At 48.4% G+C, this 18,613-nt stretch overlaps 1 protein-coding gene and 1 long non-coding RNA gene across 3 annotated transcripts in view; one reads left to right on the top strand and one right to left on the bottom strand.

The window, feature by feature from the left end:
* The window catches only part of LOC139767337 (neuropeptide Y receptor type 5-like), a 98,790-nt gene that overhangs the window by 25,350 nt on the left and 54,827 nt on the right, over positions 1 to 18,613 (bottom strand). The window contains exons 4-5 of the mRNA XM_071696660.1: positions 3,377 to 3,471; positions 1,871 to 2,032 (exon numbers count right to left, since the gene is read on the bottom strand). Of these exons, the coding sequence (XP_071552761.1) occupies positions 1,871 to 2,032; positions 3,377 to 3,471 (257 nt within the window). The remainder of the gene's footprint in view (positions 1 to 1,870; positions 2,033 to 3,376; positions 3,472 to 18,613) is intronic.
* The window catches only part of LOC139767338 (uncharacterized), a 108,158-nt gene that overhangs the window by 61,740 nt on the left and 27,805 nt on the right, over positions 1 to 18,613 (top strand). The gene's annotated exons all lie outside the window — the stretch shown is intronic.

Here is an 18,613-nt window from a genome sequence, read left to right as displayed (position 1 = left end):
GGACGACACTCCTCCTCAAGACACACCCCCCCCGTCCGTGAGTCTTCCTACTCAGAAGGTTAGGCCTTCCCGCCGTCAACACTCCCAAGAACTCTTCAGAAAATACCCTTCCCAGTGTCCTCAGCCCTCAGATCCTGTCCCTCTGGTGAATGGTTATGAAAACATAATCCCCGGCCTTTCACCCCCATTCATCTTTACCTCGATCCCTGCTAGCAGCTGGCTTTGGCAGCGTCAAGAGCACCCCACCAGTATTAACTGGTAGTACCGAGTGGGGAGATTCGGTGGCTGTCAGGTTTCTCTCCAGTGGTTGTGCAGAAATTCTGTAGGTCTTTTTTGCCTTGGGAGTTTGTTGGTGGTGCATTGTTGACGTTGGTGTGGGGAGAGGGAGGGAGGTGCTGCCAGGTGTACGATACTGACGCCATACATACGGCTCGGGGAGGGAGGTGCTGCCAGGTGTACGATACTGACATACTTCCCACTGCCGACCGACGTGGACGAGCAGTCAGCCGGATCAAGATCATCGCAAAGAACAAAGGAGAAGAGAGTCGTTAAGTCTCTCGTCTCTATCTGTGCATCTCCCCTTGAGTTCCCCCTCTTGAGTTTATCAGTTTTCCAAAATGTGTGTATCTTGATAACTCGTTGTTGGTCTATGTTTTCAGTTGTTTGCGTTTATTCCCCGTAATTCTTCCATTGTCAGTATATATATATATATATATATATATATATATATATATATATATATATATATATATATATATTCCTGTGAGTCCACGGGGAAATGAAACACAATAAGTTCCCAAGTGCATTTTCGTGTAGTAATCACATCATCAGGGGAGACACAAGAAAGAAGTATAACAGTCAGTTGATCTACAACGAAGAGACGTAGCTAGGACGCCATTTATATAAGCCTTCAGTTGTATGTATGTCCATATGTTTCTCGTTCCCATTGTATCTGTGATTTTCCTCTTCAGTTCCCGCCAGTGCCAGGCTCCTAACCCTCCTCCCTGCCTCCACCAACACAATAACAGAGGCAACCATTTCTTTTTTTTTCCCCTAGTAAGCACGTCTCCCCTACCACACCGCCAACCAGCCAGAGGATTTGCCTTCCCACCGAGGCTTTTGTAAATGCACTGGATCGACACCCAGGGGAGGGGGAACGTATGCAGAAAGAAAGAAAAACTAGATGGGAAAGAGAAAGACTAGATAGAAAGACTAAATAGGACGAAAGAGAGAAAGTGGGAGGAATACCTAGAGCGAGTGTAACACAGTAAGTGGAGCCGGGGGGGGAAAACAGGCGGCGAAAACCCGCAGACATTGTGATGTCGAAATTCGTGCTGTGCCCTGGTGGTAGCCAGGCCACATACTGCCTCGTTATAGCTGACCTGGGTGTATCTTGAGGGGGGGAAGTGGAATATCTGTAGTGGCGCTGAATATTTAGGATTGATCTCGCTTTGTCCAGGGGTGACCTTGAAGATCTGGGATGAACGAGAATATCTAAGGAGATGGGGTTGAATATCTGGTGAATGAATATCTAGGGGGATGACCATGAATATCTAGGAGTTACCATGAATATCTGGGGATGACCATGAACGTCTTGGGATGACTTTGAATATCTGGGGGTGACCATGAATATCTGGGGTTGACCAGGAACGTCTGAGGGTACCCATGAATATCTGAGGATAACCATGAATATGTGGGGTTGACCATGAATATCTGGGGTTGACCATGAATATCTTGAGGATGACCATGAATATTTGGGGTTGGCCATGAATATCTGGGGGTGACCATGAATATACCACGATAGACCTGATCTATAGGAGGCCCTTGATTGGTACGTGGGGTCAGGGGGGGAGGGGTGAGCTGGACTGACCTGGAGGAGGGCCTGGCAGCGTCGTGGAGGCTCCAGACGTCCTGCTGGGAGTCCCTGGAGGTGGAGTCCAGGACGGCCATGGTGACGGGCGCCTCCCGGCTCTTGAGTTCACCGCTGACCCGCACGTGCAGGAAGGTGATGACCGCCAGGGGCAGGGCGTACCTGCAGGGGTGGCAGAGGGTGTGAGTGACTGTACCTGCAGGGGGTTATAGTGGCAGGGGACTTCGAAGTCGTACCTGCAAGGGTGGCAGAGGGTGTGAGTGACTGTACCTGCAGGGGGGTTATAGTGGCAGGGGACTTCAAAGTCGTACCTGCAGGGGTGGCAGAGGGTGTGAGTGGCTGTACCTGCAGGGGGGTTATAGTGGCAGGGGACTTCAAAGTCGTACCTGCAGGGGTGGCAGAGGGTGTGAGTGGCTGTACCTGCAGGGGGGTTATAGTGGCAGGGGACTTCAAAGTCGTACCTGCAGGGGTGGCAGAGGGTGTGAGTGGCTGTACCTGCAGGGGGGTTATAGTGGCAGGGGACTTCGAAGTCGTACCTGCAGGGGTGGCAGAGGGTGTGAGTGACTGTACCTGCAGGGGGGGGTTATAGTGGCAGGGGACTTCGAAGTCGTACCTGTAGGGGAAGCAGGGGCGTTAAGGGTCGCACCTGCAGGGAGGGAAGGAGGCGTTAAGGGTATTGAGAATTCTAAGGCATTGTTGACCCCTTGAGCACGACGGTGCGACCCTTGGGCCTGGTGGCTTGACCTTTGACCTGACCCTTGATCAACTACGGACCGATACATTCCCCTGGAGGTGGGAATGCTCCCCTCCCTGGGCTGGGCGCACGCTGCAGGCAGCTGGTCGCTGGTCGCTTGTATGCCTTCCTTTCGCATTTTTATTTCAAGCGTTTGCGTCAGCGAATATTTTTGTCTGTGAATTTCGGTTATAGCGAATGGAGACAAGCGAAGCAAACACCACTAGTTATTCCCATTCTAAAACTATATATATATATATATATATATATATATATATATATATATATATATATATATATATATATATATATTATATATATATATATTACCAATGTATCTTTTTTATATTCATAACGTTTTCTATTTATTTATGTTGGCATATCTCTGTATTTTTATATCTATATGTATTTGTTTATATAAGTCCATCTATTTCCCATATATATATATATATATATATATATATATATATATATATATATATATATATATATATATATAACTATTCTGATTCTCGTTAAACAGAGAAGATGATAAAGAAACTAAAGGTACATTATGTCAGGCAATGAAATATTTATCCTGCGAGGAAGATAATGAGCAAATGGGTATGTTTGTACATCATGAGAGAGAGAGAGAGAGAGAGAGAGAGAGAGAGAGAGAGAGAGAGAGAGAGAGAGAGAGAGGTGGGGGGGACTATTATATCCACACGGCCAATCAAAGCAGATCATATGATAGGACAGATCACAGGCCGGGAGGGGATGATGAGTATACTCACAGGACGATAAAGAGGCCGCGGATATACTCCGCTATATCGTCGCCCAGGTTGACCGTGCAGATCCCGACCCCCTCGAACTGCTTTCCCAGGTACTCCTGTTGTGAAGATGGTTTTGTATATTAGCTGAAGCGACACAGATGAACAGCTGGGTTGACTTTGGGCTGATTGTTGCAACCAGGCTTCGAACCAGTGCTGCCCGTGAGTGCGTCACGGTCAGCAATACTAACCGCTGCACCACGGAGGTCCATATATATTTATGTATATGTGTGTGTGTGTGTGTGTGTCTGTGTGTGTGTGTGTGCATGTGTTTAATGAGACATAGAAACGAGTTATATCCTGAAATAGAAAGTGTGAGGATCATTGGAGTATAATTCTTCTGTTTTGCCGACATAATAGATGTACAATACACATTTAACTGGATACAAATAACTCGAATTTTAGCTGAAAACCAGACCTGTTGAATACATAATCAGCGTTATGTTTCGCAGATGCAACACAAGGGCAACACAGAATTGAAATACACTGGAAAACAGTTTAGCGTTTTAGTTGCTCTTATGCTGTAAAACTTTCAAACAGTTTTGTTTTGAGAATTAATTTCCTAGTTAGGGAGGTTCATTAGGGCAGATGTTGGTGTCGTGAGAGCTTTCCTAGCCTCCAGGAGAACGTTAAACAAATATAGAAGTCGGAGGCATTTTATTGTGAGGCAGTGTGAACCAGGGTAGTCAGTATGTGTGTGTAGTGAGGCAGTGTGCACCAGGGTAGAGCCAGTATGTCTGTGTGTTGTAAGGCTGTGTGAACGAGGAAAAATTAGTATGTCAATGGAATATGGCATCACTAGCCAGGGTAGAGCCAGTATGACAGTAGTGAGGCAGTATGAGCCAGGATAGAGCCAGTATGACAGTAGTGAGGCAGTAAGGCAGTATGAGCCATGATGGAGCCAGTATGACAGTAGTAAGACAGTATGGGCCAGGGTAGAGCCAGTATGACAGTAGTGAGGCAGTATGAGCCAGGATGGAGCCAGCATGACAATAGTAAGGCAGTATGAACCATGATGGAGCCAGTATGACAGCAGTAAGACAGCATGGGCCAGGATGGAGCCAGTATGAGTACATGGAGGGAGCCAGATTACGCGTGAGACACGGCAGGTGACGGAGGTGCAGGAGAGAGAGAGAGGGGTCAGGGATCAGTCTATACAGGGATCAGTCTACAGACCCTACACTATTGACAGGTACCTCCAGGTGTTGACTCTGGCTCGTAGTGGGCGTCGTAGCTACGACTCTCTCTCTCTCTCTCTCTCTCTCTCTCTCTCTCTCTCTCTCTCTCTCTCTCTCTCTCTCTCTCTCTCTCTCCTTTAGCTACAACTGAGTACTGGTAGTAGCGACAATTGACGTATCTGTGTCGTACGATGGTTGAGCGTCGACTATATTTTTTTTTTCGTAGGACAGAGGCAGTATTGAAGAACATGTGTTAAGGTGTGATAACTGTGATCCCCCATGACCACAGTGGTACGACCCTTGGATATGGTGGCCTGGCCTTTGACCTGACCTATAAGGGGTCAGGTCAAAGGCCAGGCCATCATGCATAAGGGCCTCACCGGTCGCGCGTCCAAGAATCATAAGTCGTATTGAAGGTGGCTGGAGGTACTGCGTGGTGAGGCCCCCTGGTCAGCCAGCGATGTATTCCACGTTCGCTTTAAATGTGTGATCCCAGGACAGGGTCGTCTTCAGTTTAGTGTTGTGTATGATAATGTGCCTCACGGTGTACACTTTACACTCACACAACACGACACCAGAAACGCCCAGATAATGTGATAATGTACCTCACGTTATACACTTTACACTCACACAACACGATACCAGAAACGCCCAGATAATGTGATAATGTACCTCACGTTATACACTTTACACTCACACAACACGACACCAGAAACGCCCAGATAATGTGATAATGTACCTCACGTTACACATTTTACACTCACACAACACGACGCCAGAAACGCCCCGAGGCAAACGTAATTATCTAACATCCTGATCTTTTAAGTGGATATCTCTCCTCACTCGCAGTTGTGTGATCCATCACTCACTTCACAGTGACAGAGGAAGCAAAGTTCTTCCGTCAGATAAAGTCATTAGATACTTCCTTCGGAAGGAAGTTATTATATTGTCGATATATTTAATACGGCCGAAAAGTTTCCTTCACGAAGACAACCACAAACCAACGGACAGAGGAAGAGGAGGTTGTTGACCAAGTCATTCACCATCCCCCCGCGCTGCTCACGCCAGCCGTAAACCTGACCCTTGACCTTTTGACCGGAGGAGCCAAGGTCACGCTCGAGGGTCAGTCATCTGCTATTATAGCTAGGTCACTTTATGAACACCAACACGACTGACCTACTGTGCCATATAGAAAATATTGTGTTGAGTGTCGCACAATTGCATAATAGCTTGGAAATGTAGATATGTGGTATGATGGTTAAATTTAAACTATACTTGACCTCACATTGACATAAACCGTTCGTTAATTGGGTTCTAGACCTATCAACAGCCATTAAGGGTTTATTAAGGCCGTCATCGTCAAATTACAATATAACTACCAACCAAAGATAGATTGTACACTTTCTCGTACGTGTTTATCGCTTTTTTCTTCGGTATATTCAGGAAAATGAATGTGTATCAGCTACCCAGCCGAACACTCCGGGTCGTGGGGTCAAAAAGTTACTCTACCATCAGCTGTCGCTCACGGCGTTCAGGAAATTAATGTGAGGAGCACCTGGGGGAATGTTGGCCACACACACACACACACACACACACACACACACACACAAACACACACGCTAACGCCCTTCAATATCTGGATCCTCCTCACCCTCGGTTAAAAATTGCGCCTCTTTCAGTGGTTGGATGACGGGAATTCCTACGCGCGATCGAGCCGCAGTGTTGCCGCCGTAGTTCATGTTGACGATCGAGCCGCAGTGTTGCCACCGTAGCTCATGTTCACGATCGAGCCGCAGTGTTGCCTGCCGTATCTCATGTTGACGATCGAGCCGCAGTGTTGCCTGCCGTATCTCATGTTCACGATCGAGCCGCAGTGTTGCCGCTGTATCTCATGTTGACGATCGAGCCGCAGTGTTGCCTGCCGTATCTCATGTTGACGATCGAGCCGCAGTGTTGCCTGCCGTATCTCATGTTGACGATCGAGCCGCAGTGTTGCCACCGTAGCTCACGTTGACGATCGAGCCGCAGTGTTGCCGCCGTAGCTCATGTTGACGATCGAGCCGCAGTGTTGCCGCCGTAGCTCATGTTGACGATCGAGCCGCAGTGTTGCCTGCCGTATCTCACGTTGACGATCGAGCCGCAGTGTTGCCACCGTATCTCACGTTGACGATCGAGCCGCAGTGTTGCCGCCGTAGCTCATGTTGACGATCGAGCCGCAGTGTTGCCGCCGTAGCTCACGTTGACGATCGAGCCGCAGTGTTGCCGCCGTAGCTCACGTTGACGATCGAGCCGCAGTGCTGCCGCCGTAGCTCATGTTGACGATCGAGCCGCAGTGTTGCCGCCGTAGCTCACGTTGACGATCGAGCCGCAGTGTTGCCGCCGTAGCTCACGTTGACGATCGAGCCGCAGTGTTGCCGCCGTAGCTCATGTTGACGAGTGGTGGGAGTGTGGTTGTGTGGAGCAGGTGTTATTGCAGTGTGTTTTCGTCGGTGGGGGAACGATGCTCTTGGGAGATGTGTCTGATGGGTCTTCTCCCACGGAGGAGAGAGAGAGAGAGAGAGAGAGAGAGAGAGAGAGAGAGAGAGAGAGAGAGAGAGAGAGAGAGAGAGCATCTTTTTTACGTGCAGAAGGGTAGGTGTTGCCTGGCAGCTCCTGGTGTAGGCTTCGCGTGAGATGGAAGACTGGACGACGAGTCAAGATAACACGACCCTCCACTCTGTCCCCGGGATAACACGACCCTCCACTCTGTACCCGGGATAACACGACCCTCCACTCTGTACCCGGGATAACACGACCCTCCACTCTGTCCCCGAGATAACATGACCCTCCACTCTGTCCCCGGGATAACACGACCCTCCACTCTGTCCCCGGGATAACACGACCCTCCACTGTGTCCCCGGGATAACACGACCCTCCACTGTGTCCCCGGATAACACGACCCTCCACTCTGTCCCCGGGATAACACGACCCTCCACTGTGTCCCCGGGATAACACGACCCTCCACTCTGTCCCCGGGATAACACGACCCTCCACTCTGTCCCCGGGATAACACGACCCTCCACTGTGTCCCCGGGATATCCCACCAGCAAATCTTTACTGTCGTCGCCACGACCCGGCAATCTCTAGGCCCCTGACCATCTGCACGAGACTCCAAGTCAGCAAGACGACCCTAACGCCTCCCTCCCCCTTCCAGCAGCTCCTCTGAAGGACATAAACTCTCCCCTCACCTCTCTCCCCTCACCCCTCTCCCCTCACCCCTCTCCCCCCGTCCTCTCTCACCACTCCTTGCTGGAGGCAGGAAGAAGATTCCATTAGCACCTCTAGGGTCGATTCCTTCCCTGCCACCACCGCTGAACCTGACCCTTATGGCCTAACCCCACGTCTGATCTCCGGCAAAATGCTGGAAATCTGGAAGTCTGGAGGCATGAAAGACTGGAATGTTGTCCGTCTCTTAAACGCGGGAATTCGACAGCAGTTCGGGGGTTGAGAAGGCAAGGAAGGAGTCTGAGAGCTGAACAGGTCGAGTGGCACAGGAAGTCTGGAAATCTCAGATCTAGGAGGTGAAGAAGCCGTATATCTAGACTTAAAGTACCTTGAAAGACCAAATAAAACTTTATAAAGCCTTACAGTATCTTGAAAGACTAAATAAGACTTTATAAAGCCTTACAGTATCTTGAAAGACTAAATAAGACTTTATAAAGCCTTACAGTATCTTGAAAGACTAAATAAGACTTTATAAAGCCTTACAGTATCTTGAAAGACTAAATAAGACTTTATAAAGCCTTACAGTATCTTGAAAGACTAAATAAGACTTTATAAAGCCTTACAGTATCTTGAAAGACTAAATAAGACTTTATAAAGCCTTACAGCATCTTGAAAGACTAAATAAGACTTTATAAAGCCTTACATTATTTTGAAAGACCAAATAAGGCTTTATAAAGCCTTACATTATTTTGAGACTAAATATGACTTTACAAGGTCTTAGGTCTTAAAGGAGAGACACCTTATACCCGCGCGTTTTGCAACCTAAACGCTTAAAAGTCTGGAAAGTCTTAATGATTCAGAAGACTGGGAATTTGCAAGTCTAAGGAATGTACACAAGTGCTCTTGGCTTCCATTCCCAGGCTACCGAGTAAATGAGGTGGAAAGATGGACCGGTTTAAAGCTGGTGGTGTGGGTCCTTCCTCTGGACCAGCTGCTGGACCGGGTCCTCGTCCCTCCTCTGGACCAGCTGCTGGACCGGGTCCTCGTCCCTCCTCTGGACCAGCTGCTGGACCGAGGCCTTTCCCTGGACCAGCCGCTGGACCGCAACCTTCCTTTGGATCAACTGGCGAACCGGTCCCTTCCTCTAAACCAACTGGACCAGCTGATGGACTCGCTGAGCTAAGGCTGGGGGTCACAAGCTTCGTCCCATACTAAGCTGTAGCTCGGCGTGTTGCATAATAAGATCTCCCTCATCACATGTAGAGGAGGGATACCACTTGTGTTTATCTTCCTCTTCTTTCGCCTTTTATCTCCAGTTGTTTCTGGAGCGGGTGCACCCAGTGTGTGTGTCCCCCGGGCCCACGCAGCCAAGGCTTGTCTGACGGTTACGCTCGCTCGAGTAGGTCTAAAATATGGCTTTCGTCGACTGGATCTTGAAGTTTGCCTGTTGACTTTTAGAGGTTTCAAGAACTGGTTTTCCTCGTAGGGAGGGGAAAAATATCATTTGTGTTTCCTCCGGGTTGGAGTCTTGACAGCATCTTGAGATAGGAATATTTTGAAGTTTTTTGTTGAAATTCGGTGATTTTGAAGGTTTGGGTCGACGTTGCTGCGGGAGTCATCATGTCTTCCGAATAAACTCTCTTCCTTTCTTGTCTCTCCTTCAGGAGGAGACGCTTAGCTAGCTAGGGGTCATCGTTGCTAGTCTGTCCCAGCTATCGTCTCCGCCGGGCCCAGGGCTTCCCTGTTTGGGGAGGTGTGAGGAACTGGCTCATGGACCAGATGAGCCGACGTGTGAGGACGAGTCAGTGTCGTGGTCAGCGTTTGTCCTGAGGTCAGAGACTTTGTAATGTACGCATCGCTGAGCAGGGCGGGTCTCGGTGGGAGCCACACTCCTTCCCAGACGTGTGGGACACGACTGACGGACGTGGCCTCAAGCGACGGCCTGAATGAATTTCGTCTCCCGTCATCACCCGTCCAGGGCCGGGGGCCCGAGACGCTCCCGTCAGGGGCCCGAGACGCTCCCGTCATGGGCATCTTCCCTAATGTTTCATGTGTCTCTCCCGCCTTGACTATGTGGCACTCATCCCGGCCCTCTTGGCCTGATCCACGTGAACCTTACCGGGCAGTCACCTCGTTCTAATAGGTTATGATGCCTCGTATCATTGCTCAAAGCTGACCCTCAAGCTTAGAATTTCAGACCATCCGAATTTATTTCGGATGATCTGAATTTATTCATCAGTTCCAGCAGTAAAACTTGACGGGACTCAACATGACCAAGTGTATTCATTCCGGCACATTTCCTCCCTTAATGAAGGTGGTGTAGAGTACACCAGAGAACAAGAGGTTTGCGTTTCCGCTGGACATGAGAATACCAGCCAGACAGCCTCATGTGCAGAGCCTTTCATCCTGTCCACAGACAGTGGGCAGGACCATGGTGGCGCAGAGGGTCGTCTGTCACGCCCTGACACCAACTCCCTCTGTGCGTTTTTTCTCTTGTTTATTTTTCATCAGGGCTGATGCGTCTGGTCGTTCTTTTTTTCCCCTGTCTGCGGTGAGCGCTACGTGTCAGCCCTGCTTCTTGGGGAACTCTAGTCGTAGGTTGGCGGGTCCTTCCTCCACGAGGACTACACAAAGTTCCTCATCCACTAACGTCATGAGGAAGTTTCTCTCTCATCACCTCACTCGGGCTAGGGTCAAGCTCACATGTCCTTGTCTTAGAGGAGTAAAGACCGGCATGTCCCACTCACGAACTACTGGGAACCGTTGACACCACCGAGGCTTTACTCTCTCTCTCGAGTGCACACACTCCCGGGAGAGGTACTACACCGTCACCTTCACAGGAAAGATCCTGGAGGGAGTGTTCCCAGACCTACACTCGGAATTGATTCCCTGCTGGCACAACAAGCAGGAAAGACTCGCATATACGATCTCTGTGATCAAAATGAGCGATAAACACTTTAAACATCCGGGGATCCAAGACTCCTCAACACATCCCTTGCAACCAGAAGAAACTGGGATGCACTGTAAAGAAATTAAAGAAAGCTTCGTGCAGGTATTTGCAGTATAACGAGCCACTCAGGCTGTGGTGGCTGTGTGCGGGCGTGGACGTGCGGCCCGAGGCCTCCAACAGCTTGGTCAACCTACGACTGGCCGTGAGGGAAAGGTTCTTAGGGAAGAGAGACAGAAAATGGACCAATCTTCCGTCATTCACAGTTTCTGTCAACCTACAATGAAGCGTCAGCAAACAGTACGATATTGACGGCTGCCACACTGCAGTGTTGTCACGTCAGATGCAGTGGAGGGAGGGTGAGCAGTGTGGGGGAGGGTAAGCAGTGTGGAGGGAGGGTAAGCAATGTGGAGGGAGGGTAAGCAATGTGGAGGGAGGGTGAGCATTGTGGAGGGAGGGTGAGCAGTGTCGAGGGAGGATGAGCGTGTGGAGGGAGGGTGAGCAGTGTGAAGGCAGATACATCGGCCTGGGGCTGCTGCTGCTGCACTACGTCAACATGCCGCCCACCATTGACCTCGCGGACCCAGCTCGTCCAGACCTCGAATATGTTATGTAATAGATACACATAAGAGCGTCAGATAGGACGTAGTCGACGCCTCTGAGACAAAGGCAAAATAAAACAAGTGTTTAACCTTAGGTTTGTATAACTGAATTATCCAATGAGCACGACACTACGACCCTTGGGTACAGGGGTGCTCTCCCTGAACATGACTGTTACGACCCTCTGTTGTGATGATGACCTGGTTTTAGGCACGACTCTTCAAAGGTCGGGGTCAAAGACTAGGTTGTCATACCCATCGATCGTAGCGTCGTTGCTCCAAGGCCATCAGAGCCTTTCTAAGGCTGTTGGTAAGGTCTGCTCTACGAAATGGAGTGTGACGTTACCCCAGAGAATGATGTGTTTTATTTAGCTTTTATGGATTGGCAGAGCTACGGTCAGTTTGCGCAGCTGTTGTTTAAATTTCCGCTGCAGGCAATATCTGTCAGGCCGAAGGAGGAAGGGCGCCCATTTCGAACTAGTTTATTAATCTTGCCATAGGTTGCATGTTATCCACGGCACTAGTGTTAATCTTTTCATCACCGCGTCATGCGTCCTCATGCGTAGCTTTAAACCAATCACGTGCCTCCACCTCATCACTTTGTCACAGAGCTACACGGAACTCGCAATCAATCCACAGCCAGCACGTCATCAGCACGTCAGACACACACACACATGGATGAGTTTTGACGTAAGCTTTCCCCTGTAGCTTGATACTCTGGCCAGTCATACGGGGTTCATCCATAATTCCTAGCCCGGTCGACATGGCTGCAGAGCGAGACACAAGGCCTCTTAACCTGAGGGCAAACACAGGAGATGCTTGAAGGACAACGTACCCCGAAAACAAGAGACGCTGTCGTGTCTCGTGCGAACGGTGCGGGTGAAGAATAGCCCCGTGTACTGGCGGGTGCAGGAGAGAGTGTGGGGCCAACTTGCTGCCAGCTGGGAGAATTTCAACCATGACACAATTCATTACGTTGCCTTCTGTAAGAATGGAACGACGTGTGTCTGTGTTGGAGGCAGCAGCATCTAAACCCATAAGGCCTTTAGGCTGCGCTGCAGTCATTTGCAGGGAAAGGAAGGATAGACTCCCTTAGAGCAAAGAGTTCCTCGGTGTAACTATATAGACTCCCTGGTCGTCTGCTAGCGGTGATGCAGAAATAGATTCCAATCTATTTCTTGAGTTGATGAACGTAAGGACGCTTTTACACTCTGCTCTTGCATCACACAGCCTTATAGACCCTACCCACAGTGATTGATGGCGGTGACGTATTGTTCATGAGTTGTACATTATTGTAATAATTACGTTACGTATGGTTCGCCGCGTTGATGCTATCTAGCGCTAATTTGATTGTGTGTAGCTCATTAGTCCGCTAAGTATGGCACAGGGTCAGCCCGGCGAAAACAACAGTACGACCCTTGAGTACGACGGTACGATCCTTGAGTACGACGGTACGATCCTTGAGTACGACGGTATGATCCTTGATTACGACGGCATGATCCTTGAGTACGACGGCATGATCCTTGAGTACGACGGTACGATCCTTGATTACGACGGCATGATCCTTGAGTACGACGGTATGATCCTTGAGTACGACGGTACGATCCTTGAGTACGACGGTACGATCCTTGAGTACGACGGTATGATCCTTGAGTACGACGGTATGATCCTTGAGTACGACGGTACGATCCTTGAGTACGACGGTACGATCCTTGAGTACGACGGCATGATCCTTGAGTACGACGGTATGATCCTTGAGTACGACGGTACGATCCTTGAGTACGACGGTACGATCCTTGAGTACGACGGTATGATCCTTGAGCACGACGGTATGATCCTTGATTACGACGGCATGATCCTTGAGTACGACGGTATGATCCTTGATTACGACGGCATGATCCTTGAGTACGACGGTATGAACCTTTGGTACGACGGTACGATCCTTGAGTACGACGGTACGATCCTTGAGCACGACGGTACGATCCTTGAGCACGATGGTGCGATCCTCGACCACCACGGAACGACTAGGGAAATGATGGTTTCGCCATTCAACCTGACCCATGAAGGGCAGGTCAAAAGGTCACTCCTGTCGTACCCAGGTGGTCGTACCGTTGTTCTCGAGGGTCGCACTGTCATTCTCATGGGGGTCGTGACGTCATACGTAGAGATAACACCGTCGTTCTCAAGGCATGATAAGTTGGCTAAAGTTTATTTATCCCAGGATACAGAGCCTGGACACACTACTGGCTTCTGGGTCGTACTGACATCGGTGATTCATTGACAGTGGGTGTTTCATCCCCCTGTTTTAACCTGTCGCAGAGAGATAACGTCATTTTCTATACTCTTGGTGTCTCCCAAAGGCTTGTGGATGAATTCAGAGGAATAACTTATTGTTGTTAATGTAGCAGTAGTCAGGCTCTCGTGCCGGCTGGGTGATCCGAACGCGCTCCTCTCAGCGACCTGGACGCCACCCACCTACCCTACCCCACTCCTCAAGACCGTAAACATCTCTCATCCCCGAATTAACTCGCCAAAAAGTTTCTCGGATTGATTGGAATTTCGTGCAGACGACCGTGCCAGGCCTTCCCCGCCGAAGCCCAAACCCCAGTTTGAGAACGTGGTCATGAAAAGGTATGAAAGAACTGAAGATTGGTGCAAAGTTAAGTTCAAAAACTAAAGTTTTGATGTGGAACTTTCGATGAATTTTCGCCGATGTGAAGGACTGAAATTGATCTTTATATTGCCCTTCCGAACACTCTGAGAAAGATCTCCGTAAGGTTGTTATGATGATCATCAGGGTAAAGCTGATCTCCCCGCGCCTCAGAATGGATACGGTGAAATATAGCTTTTGAATAACACGTCGGGCCGCGGCTGCCGGCTCGTCCATTTCAGCTTATCTGGACGTCCTCCCGCCTAAAATTAGTCCGCTAAATATAGCGTGAAGTATTTATCTATGTTCCCACCGCCGTCGCTCGGGTTTGGCTATAAAGCCAATAATATCTTGACGTAATAGGTGTTATGTGATTAGTTAATTAATAAATCTATTCCTGTATTGGTCGATGCTTCTTCGGATTTCGTGTTTGTGAATGACTGGGGCAAAATGTAGTTTTGGCGCTAAAATGGTGAGAGCGAGGCTAATATATTAAAGAAACGTATTTATTTGTGTTTTATGATAAGGTCACTCTCTGTGAAGTAATAGTAGTAGAGACTACGTTAATAAGGCCACTCTCTGTGTAGTAATGATATAGAGACTCGGTTCTTAGATATATAATATAGTTACTATAATGATGATTGCGAGTGAAGAGGGGCATTAATGTTAAACACAGTAGTGTATATGAACACAGTTTTGACCTAGTCTCGTATAAGTGTCTCAGTTTCAGCTACTCAGTTTCAAAACACTCCAGTTTTCTCCCTGCATTGCCAGGAACATATGCAAAACCACATCGCTCACTCTCTCCTGGAAACCCTATATGATAAGCATAAAATATGACTTAATTAAAGCTGTGTGTGTGTTTGTGTGTGTTAGGGGAGGGGGGGGTAATGATGTTGGGGAACTGCAGTTATTTGTCTTGTGAGCAGCTAGTTCATACCTGTAGTGGGGTCTTAGCCCAGTATGGAGTGTCTGCTCGCGTACCTGAGGTAGGTTCCTTACCCCACCATTCTTACAGCCGAACCGGATTCAAAAGCGTTCTAAATCGTTCTCGACCAGTTACCCTTCTCCGTCCGCCGTATTTATTGCTTCTCTCGCTCTGTATCACAGATATTATTCCGGCCACTGCTCACTAGCGTGTCTGCCTGCGTCGCAGCTTTCGATCCAAAGTTTATGGGTCCCCGGCACGCGACTAGCGGCGGCTTCTCGCAGTTTTTATGTTGGGATCAACCACACGAAGATTGACCGTTGTGATGCCTTCTTACCTCGCACAGCGAAGCTGTGGAATTTCTTTCCTTCCTTCCTTCCTTTTCTCTAACCTTCTCCCTCCAGACTCGCCATCTTTCACAGTCAGGACTTCAAAGACGTTGGGAATCTCTAATTGATATTTTTCTTCGTGTTTCACCTTATTGTTCTTTACCTTGCACTCACAATAGCTGCGATTGTTGATAATTGTGTCCGTGTTTGTCTCCGTCACTTGGAAAGAGACGGTTTCTTTGTCCGCTCTTGACTCTTACGGTGGCTGGTAGAAGATGTCCTCACCGGGAACACACACACACACACACACACTTACGACTGAAATTGAAATTGAAATTTCTCTCTGACCAGCGCGATCTGCTGACCTTTCTGCCCGTAATCTTCCCCCAGGCTCAGTGTGTGTGTGATTGTGTGTGTGTGTGTGTGTGTGTGTGTGTGTGTGTGTGGGAGAAGCTGGACTCGTCATTGAGGTGGACCAACATCATGAATTGATAAGGCAGCCGCCGGAATCAGGCCAGTTTGTCCGAGGCATCACAACCCGATTGTTGGAGGAGGACATGATAACGTCATTAGGGCTCCACCAGCCAGCGGCACCTCTCCGCCACCCCGCCCGCCCGCCCGCCCGCCCGCCCGCCTGGCCGCCCGCCTGACAACGTCGCGTAAAAAGATTATAATTTATTGTTCTTTCGGCGTAGAAGGAAAAAAAAGAAACAAATTTACTCGCGGGAGAAGAGCTTATGTACATTTTCCCGCCATTGCCAGGTGTACTTGAGTGATACACGGACGCAGCGACAAGCGAGAGAGGTTTTCAGTTACAATCTGTGGCGTTTCTGTTACCATACGTGGATGCAGCTCCTGTCTTGCCTTTGTTACAACGCTAGAAAAAAAAAATTCCCTCCTGAATTTGCCTCTCTCTCTCTCTCTCTCTCTCTCTCTCTCTCTCTCTCTCTCTCTCTCTCTCTCTCGTCCGCCGACTTGCTGGTCGACGCTCAAGTTCCTTCGCTGCATACATAATTAAGGCCTCCGCCGCCAACCCCAGCCTCAGAGCGGCTCGGAAAATAAGCGGACCAAAATGGGAATTTATGGCGGTTTCCCTGCACGTACGGGTTCGCCGCGCTGTTTTTTTTTTTTTAATCGGCGGGTTTCAGCAATCCGGCCATCATGATGGATGTCCCAGTAAACCCAGCTTGTACTTCCTGATGGATTTTATAAAGCCTGGTGTGATGGATTTTTTTAAAGCCTAGTGTGATGGATTTTTATAAAGCCTAGTGTGATGGACTTTTTTAAAGCCTAGTGTGATGGATTTTTATGAAGCCTAGTGTGATGGATTTTTATGAAGCCTAGTGTGATGGATTTTTATAAAGCCTAGTGTGATGGATTTTTATAAAGCCTAGTGTGATGGATTTTTATAAAGCCTAGTGTGATGGATGATAAGGATAATGAGTACGTTCCAACACAGGGCCGAGGCTTTTGCTGCCGACACAAGGTTCGAGGCCCCGCCAGTGTACAACTCTTTTTCCCAGTCTAGCACAAGCAGGTGATCAGCGCACAACGATAACGAGATGGAGCGCCAAATGTGAAGGATTTTCCTATGCTTGTAGTAAGGAGCGGGGGGAAAGTTGTGCTTAACTTAAGGCTTATAAATCCCCCAGTCTGTGTGTGTGTGTTAGAGAGAGAGAGAGAGAGAGAGAGAGAGAGAGAGAGAGAGAGAGAGAGAGAGAGAGAGAGAGAGAGAGAGAGAGCCATTTGGCCAGCGTGTGAGGTGTTCGCCAACGGTCACGCAGTAACTGCAGGAAGCACGGAAGATAAGAGTAATGTTTGTGAGAGAATAAACTCTTCCTTTATCAGCAGTCAGTGCCTCTCTCTCTCTCTCTCTCTCTCTCTCTCTCTCTCTCTCTCTCTCTCTCTCTCTCTCTCTCTCTCTCTCTCTCTAACACACAGACGCAGACTGGGGAATTTATAAGCGTATTGTATGCTGACTTTAGGTATGTATTGCGACGGTTGTAGAATATGCAAGCTATCCTTCATACAGCTAGGATACATAATTTCCTCACGAGCAGCCGCTAGAATGCACGTTCATAATACTTGCCTCAACAGCTGCTAGAACGCATTGTTCACCGCACCACTACCTTCTCCTCCTCCAACAGCTGCTAGAAGGCACTAGGGGGCAAGGCGTATTTGCCGTGCAGAGCCAGCCCGCCCCTCCTCCCTCCGTTATTTCTAGTGTACACTGGTCATAAAACGCCGTCATTCCCGCTGTACATGAGCCACACAGGTCACCGCATCTTGCCGGTCTGGTGTCCCCGTATTCCATATATATATTATTCCCAGCACCGGGAACCCCGACCTTAACCTACCTGACGCTTGGGTCATTCAGAGAAATTATTCAGTATTCGTTGTGTACGACCTTCCGTCGTCTGTTGTTTTAGCGAACACTCTGGGGTTATTATAACGTGGGTGTTCGTGGTGATGTTTGGTCGATATACCTTGAAGACTGAAGTTCATTTTTTCTTATTTAATTTTATAAAGAAATGGGAAGACAAAAAACGGGCTAGACTTAAAAAAAAAATTAAAAATAATCGTAAGAACTGAAAACCAAGAGACGAAATTAAAAGACTGACTGTCTGCACAGATAACTCATTTAGGGTTTATTGAAAAACTATTTATTTTTGTTTATTAACCATTCGAGTGATTTAGAAAAAAAAAATTCCTAATAATGAAATTGAAACGTCTACCAGACCTAACTTGGGATGTGTTGATCGTCTCTCATCCACGTTGATAAGATGATGTTTAATTTGCTTCTTATAAAAGTTTTAATTACCACCTAACAACGAGGAAGACGTAAATATTGTTGGAGATTTAAAAAGTTCTTGACGGGGGTCCGCGCTCCCCAGGCCAACATCACACCCCCATCTTAATGAGTTGCATCGACTAATTAAAGAAATAATGGACGATTTTCTCTGAAGACGGGAAGTTCAATTGATTAGTAGATAAGGCCTCCTCAGTCTGGTAATCGCCCATAGGGGCGCAAATTGATGGTAGATTTGATTCAGGGGTTTGGAATATGAAAATAGAAAACGGGGAATATAGTAGGGGTAACATAGATAAAAGATGAAAAGTTATAGAACCACGAGGGACCAGGGTAAATGTGGATTTAGAAGATATAGTTTAACTTTGGCGTGGAAGAGACCGGTGGAAGTGTTGTTCAGGTAAACAACCGTCCCCCCCGAGACAAATTAAGGTAAACAATCTTCCCTTCAGGACCAGCTGAAGTAAACATTCGGGGGGGGGGGGGGGGGGGCGTGAGACCAGCTGGGTGGACCGGCTGTGGCGAGAATCAGGTGGTGGAGCCACAGGTGCGCGCCA

Source organism: Panulirus ornatus, chromosome 59, assembly GCF_036320965.1.
Source record: "Panulirus ornatus isolate Po-2019 chromosome 59, ASM3632096v1, whole genome shotgun sequence".
NCBI classification, from domain to species: Eukaryota; Metazoa; Arthropoda; class Malacostraca; order Decapoda; family Palinuridae; genus Panulirus; species Panulirus ornatus.
The sequence above is the reverse complement of the archived record's forward strand: the minus strand, read 5'-3'. Positions and strand labels throughout refer to the sequence as shown.